General features: G+C 42.9%; 1 protein-coding gene across 1 annotated transcript in view; it reads right to left on the reverse strand.

Moving 5' to 3' along the window:
• The window catches only part of SLC7A8 (solute carrier family 7 member 8), a 50862-nt gene extending 45467 nt beyond the window's left edge, over positions 1-5395 (reverse strand). The window contains exons 1-2 of the mRNA XM_040227246.1: positions 4907-5395; positions 4304-4487 (exon numbers count right to left, since the gene is read on the reverse strand). Of these exons, the coding sequence (XP_040083180.1) occupies positions 4304-4445 (142 nt within the window). The 5' untranslated portion in view covers positions 4446-4487; positions 4907-5395. The remainder of the gene's footprint in view (positions 1-4303; positions 4488-4906) is intronic.
• Between the last annotated feature and the right edge of the window lie 605 nt (positions 5396-6000).

The raw sequence follows: 6000 nt of genomic DNA on the forward strand, positions 1-6000 counted from the left end.
TCTCTTGGTTACCGATTAGAAACAGGGAATGGCTAAGAGCTTTGACTCTGGAGTCAGAAGATCTCAGTAGTCAGTCCTCCAGGATCTGTGACTCATTTCCCCATGTTTAAAACAGAGTTATAATATCTATTTCCACAGAACTGTGGTCAGGATTAAATAAGATAATATATAGAGTGAGTTTGTGTAAAGCTCTGGTTTTTCCAGTAGAGAATGCCGGTCCAGAGAGGAAGAGTGAGCATGTGGGAGAGTCAATGGAAGCGTGATCTGTGCTGACCACATCCTGCAGCAGCACACCTCAGGCTCCAACCCCCCCCACCAAAGTCTTCCTGCAGCTGTACTGGTACTTCGCCTACTCTCAACTGATTGCTCAGATCTTGTTTACATTGGGACACTTCCTTGCAGGGAACACAACACTGAGTGCTTCGTCTATAAAAACAAATAAGGACCTCTGCACAGGATCTGAAGGCAAACACCTCTTTTGGGCATGACAACTGAGAGTAGAGAATAATGCTTATGAGTTTGATTTAGGATTTAGACAAGCTGTAGGTCTGAATCTTTAATACTTTTCAGCTGTGTGACCCTCACCAACTTTCTTGTCTCTCTGAGCCTCTAATTTCCTTATGTGGAGGAAGGGCTAAGAAGTGCCTACTATATGGGATTATTGTGAGGGATAAATAAGACAATGTGGAACTTCCCTGGTGGTCGAGGGCTAAAACTTCATGCTCCCAATGCAGGGGCACAGGTTCGATTCCTGTCCAGGGAACCAGATTCCACGTGCTGCAACTAAGACCTGGTGCAGCCAGATAAATAAATACTTAAAAAAAAAGAATGTATGTTTGGCAATTGGACAAGTGTCTGGCATATAATAAATTTTTAATAATAACAGTAGCTTTGATAGCATTAATTAATGAATTTTGTGGCTCCTTCATACTTTCTTTAGATTTTGAGGGGGACTCCACATTCAAGGAGAAATCTAAGTTCACCTATTACCAACAGGTTTCTTTGGCCAAATATGTGGCAAGCAATAGCCTGGTTAAATTAGGGCAAAGGTGAAGTTTAAAAATTAAAACTGGACAACCTCGTTTCCAAGTTGATGAAACTATTCCTAGAGTAAAAGATTTTCAACTTAGGTTCCCAACAGCCATTCAAATAAACACTTTATTACTATTGTCTTCACATTTTTGTCGAAGGGTCAATTAAATTCAACAATCATCTGAGTAACTATTTCAAGTCAGGGACTCTGCTAAGCACTAAAGAGTCAGAGATATACATGACACATTTTTTTGCTCAAGGAAATAACAGTTTAGTTGTCCTTCTACCTACCAAATCTCCCAGAATTATCTTCTCTATTCCATGTTTCTCCATGTCCTTCAAGAGGCTTCTTAATCTAGTTCTCAGCAAGAACTTCTCGTTTTTTGTGCTTCTCACCAATCACCTAACTTTTTCCTCCTTAAGTAACTCAATTGTATCATAAATTTCCAATGTTCTTTGTCTAATGCATATAAAACGTATCTCTCCGATCAGATTATAGATAATTCTAGATGCATCTTCTATTGGTTCATTTTATATTTCTGTAACACCGACCATCTTGTTATTCCTATTTTATTTTAAAACTGTTATTTCTTTCTTTATGGCTGGACTGGGTCTTTGTTGCTACGAATGGGCATACTCTAGCTGTGGCGAGTGGAAGCCACTCTTCCACGTGATGTATGGGCTTCTCATGGCCGTGGTTTCTTGTTGCAGAGCACAGGCTCTAGGTGCTCAGGCTTCAGTAGTTGCGGCGCACAGGCTTAACCGCCCTGAGGTATATGGGATCTTCTCAAACCAGGGATCGAACCCATAACCCCCACATTGGCAGACGGATTCTTAACCGCGGGACCACCAGGGAAGTCCTTAGTGTTCCTATTTTAAATCATCGATGCTGATTGTGAATGAGACTTTTACAATGTTTTATGAAACATAGTTTAACTTATCCCTAAGTTAACTGGATATGAGATCAATTTAGGGCAGTTGCTCTTTTTCCATACCTCGTGATCTGATTCACTTAGGAAATTTCCTTTCTCTTTATACCTTCGAACTCTTTCTTCCACAGTGTTGACACTGAACACTAGATCACTGAATTTCATGTGCAGAATGCCATTTCTATTTTTGCATTTGGTCTTGAAAAAAAACCTGAATCACTGTCATCTACTCGGAAACCCCTCTAGAGGACAGGGCAGCTACTCAGCACATCTGTAAATCAACAGCCACATGGCAGGGGAAGTGGAAAGGATTTTGCCCCCACAACACCCTAAAGGGGAAATGTGTGTCTCAGCTTAACTGGAGATACAATCATGACTATTAACTCTACAAGGATTCTTGCACTTTGGACTAATACCCTGATTTCTCTGAAATCACATATTTGGGGCCTCTTTTCACCATAGAATACCAGAATTATTATTCTTCTTGCTACAATACCAATAGGAGCACTGGGACTATTCTTACACTGAAGTGCTATCCATGAGGTTGTGGACAAATCATAGTAGCATTCACCCAACTAAAAGCCATAGCTCTTACACCTGGACACTCCCATTTCTTCATAGTCTTAGAAAAATGCTAAAGAAAGAGACAAAAACAAGCTCATTATATAGGAAAATATCCTCAACTCTTGAATACCTGCATATATATAGGGGTGGGTGAGGCAGGAAGGAGGTCTGATTGTGGTCCTGTGCATGTGAGTGTAAACATCTGTGTATGAATCAGAATCTTCCCAAAGGAAGGAAAATACTTAATCCTCTCAGTCAAACTGTGAAAGAGGTAACAGCTCTGGGCTATTTATAGACCTTAAATTGGCATGTGCTGTACATATTGAGTACTTCGATGATCTCATTTTTTAGAGCAGTTGCAATAAAGGTGAGATAGAGAAAAGGTAATCAGAGATTAAAATATTGACTATAATATTTTAACATAACATTACCTTACTTGTAACTGTAGATGCCTGGAAACCTACCAGAGTCAAAGAATTAGATAGAGCAGCATTCCACTTTGAAAGCTGAGTGGCGATAACACTGAAGCCTGGGTGCAGAGGTGAAGAGGATAATCTGAATACTGTACTGATATTATTTGATTTCAAGGGTGTTCTCCAATGTCAGCATTGCTTAGTTGCCAAAATGCTTCTGTGCTACCATGAGGACCATGGGGTTATCCAGAGAAACTGGTCTGTGGGCATCAGGATATGACAAGCCTTCAAAAGGAAGTCTGCACAGAAACCGATCTGGCCTGACTGTCCTGTACCCCTTTCTCTGGGGAAAAGGTAAGGCCCTCTGCCAAAGACAGCAGAAGAAACACTCACCTTCTGGAGTAAAAGCAGCACTGAACCATTGCGCATCCATCTACAGGGGCTCTCTGGAAAGAGGACTGTGTGTTGTCCAGAGACAGGGCCATATTTGGGACCCCTGCCTGGTAGAGTGCAGTTACAGGGTTGGAGTGGCCTCACTGGCACTCTCGGGGACACTCAGCCTCCCCAGTTTCAAAGCCTTCAGACAGACTCACCATTCTAATTACTCCCCTTTCCCTTCAGAACCTCACAGGGTCTTCCATGAGGTAAGAGACATGGATGTTACACAACTCCACTAAGCATGAGAGAAGCTGCCAACTACACAATTACAGAAAGGTACAATCTGTCGCTTCTTTTCTTCCATAATTTATTTCCTTACCCATGAAATGGGAATAACAGCCCTGTCACATCTACTTTACAAGAGAAAGTGCTGGATAAGATGGGAAAGCTAGAGAAAGGCAAGGCATCCTTACACTGCTGTTTTGGCTATTTTTATTACACACCCCGTAGACCCAGAGTCTTATATAAAGTAAAACCAAATAGCTCCTAAATATGTCTCAAAAGCCAATCCACAGCCTGTTAAGGAGATGGCTGCAGAAAAGCCTGTTAAAAATCTAGGTTCCCCAGTCCTACCTTAAATCACTGGAATCAACCTTCCAATGTAGAGTCCAGAGACCTATATTTTCAACAAGCTTGCAGGCAACAGTGACCATCAGCCAGGAGTGTGTCCCGTAAGTGCTCCATTGCCCAAACACTGGACAGAACTGACTGGTTGGGGGGAAGAGATGTATGATACACAACACTTCCTTTACCTCTCAAACTTAATCCGTTCGTGCAGGCGAAAGCACAGGTGAATGACAACCCTTTTCTAAGGGAGCAGGACACAGAAACAGTGCTTTGCGGGGCTGGGGGACTGAGGGATTAAGGTTCTACAAGAGGACCACCGGACAGGGAGGAATGGTCGGTGGGAAAAGGAACTGGACTCACCTACAATGATAGCGCAAGCACTGACCAATCCAATCTCTTTCTTCAGGGCCACTCCGCCCCCTCCAGAGTCAGCCTCCTGCGACTCGCTCCCACCTGGGTGGTTCTTTTCAGTGTTGTTCCGGTGCCTGGCTCCTTTTTCCATGTTTCTCAATAGGATTTCAACCTCCGAAAGGGATCTCTCTTTCTAAATGCATATGAGTGTAAATATATTTAGAGAGAGAGCCTTTCAAATGGAAACGTCCTTTTCCATCTTAAGGACCACTTCTACCCTCTTAAAAAAATAAAATAAAATGAAAGACCCAGGCAGATAAAAGCGAAAGATGAAAATATTCCTATTCCGTCTTGACACTTTCTTGTCACTCGTGCTTACAAACAAGGAAAGTGTTGTTAAAATGGGGGCAAGAGGGAGAGACACAGACATTTAAATGTAGAAATAGAACTGCACCCAGCTACTCTGGCTGGAATTCTCCTGAAAGGGATGTAGCCTTCAGAAACCAGGACCGTTTTGCACTGTGTACCAGGCAGTGGCTTATTTCAGAGCTTCAAAGAGGTAGTCTGGATTTCCCTCAGCAATCCCCCTAAGAAAACAGAGATTGTCTTTACCTCCCCTTAGCCTTTTATGAGGATAAAAGTAGTTTTCATTAACTGAAAGGAAAAAAGGCAATCCTCCGGTACTTTCTTCTCTTTCAGCGGACCTGACCGGTTTGCTCCGGGTCCTGTTTCCACCTGGCGTGGGTTCCTTCCCCCTCGCGTCTCCTGCCTTCCGCTTTCTCCAGAGGTCCTCTTTGGTCTCGCTCGTTTTCTTGTCCTTGTTTTCCTCCTTCCGATCTCCGTCAGTCCTCAGGACACAGACCGCGCCATCCCTCGTGGTTCCAGGAGAGTGCCTCTAGCACAGACGAACGTGCTTCCCTTTTAGCGAGGGGTTTTAAGTGCTGGGCTAGCTCCGCCTCCCACCTCCAGCGTTGCTCTCCATCCTCCGTCTCCTCCCTCCTGTTCAATGTAAATAGCAGCACACAGTCCCCAAAGATCACCGACAAGATGGATGAAAAGATTTCTCTTTAGTCGATCTTCTCCCTTGTCTCCATCTTTCTCTTTGTAAGTAGTGGAAGTAAAATCCTCCCAGGTCGACTGTTCGGGAGAGTCCAGGAGCTGGTATAGCATTACAGGTCATTCAGCAGCCGTGGGCTTTATAAATAAGGGACCGGTTGTGCAGACTCTTCAATGCCATCAGAAATACACTGGCGAATGTATTAAAATATTTATGTCTGGAAGATTTGAAGGAGAGAAGGCAGTAGGGACGTTATCTTCGAGTATCTGAAAATAGGAGGAAATCGGGGGTGGGAAAGGGGAATGGAAAGAATTAAGACTAATGGAAAAGAGGTTCATTTAGTATAATTGTGAGCAGCCTTGAAGAGTACAGTGGAAACAGAAGTACCCGGAAGAAATGGTAGCCTTAGTGATCACATCTCTTACTAATATTTAGTGTTAGATGAAACAGGAAAAAAAAAAAATGACCTCAACCCTGGTCCCAGGAAAAAAATGACACAAAATCTGGTGGAATGGGCCTTTTATAGCTTCTAATATTATATTTTTCCATAATGAAATTATTAGAAAGGCAGACCAGAGAGGAGGTGGGGAGTTATTATCAGCACCTCTCTGATCATGAAGCAGATTGTTGATGTTAAGAGATGACTTAC

Source organism: Oryx dammah, unplaced genomic scaffold (assembly GCF_014754425.2).
Source record: "Oryx dammah isolate SB20612 unplaced genomic scaffold, SCBI_Odam_1.1 HiC_scaffold_26, whole genome shotgun sequence".
Lineage (NCBI taxonomy): Eukaryota > Metazoa > Chordata > Mammalia > Artiodactyla > Bovidae > Oryx > Oryx dammah.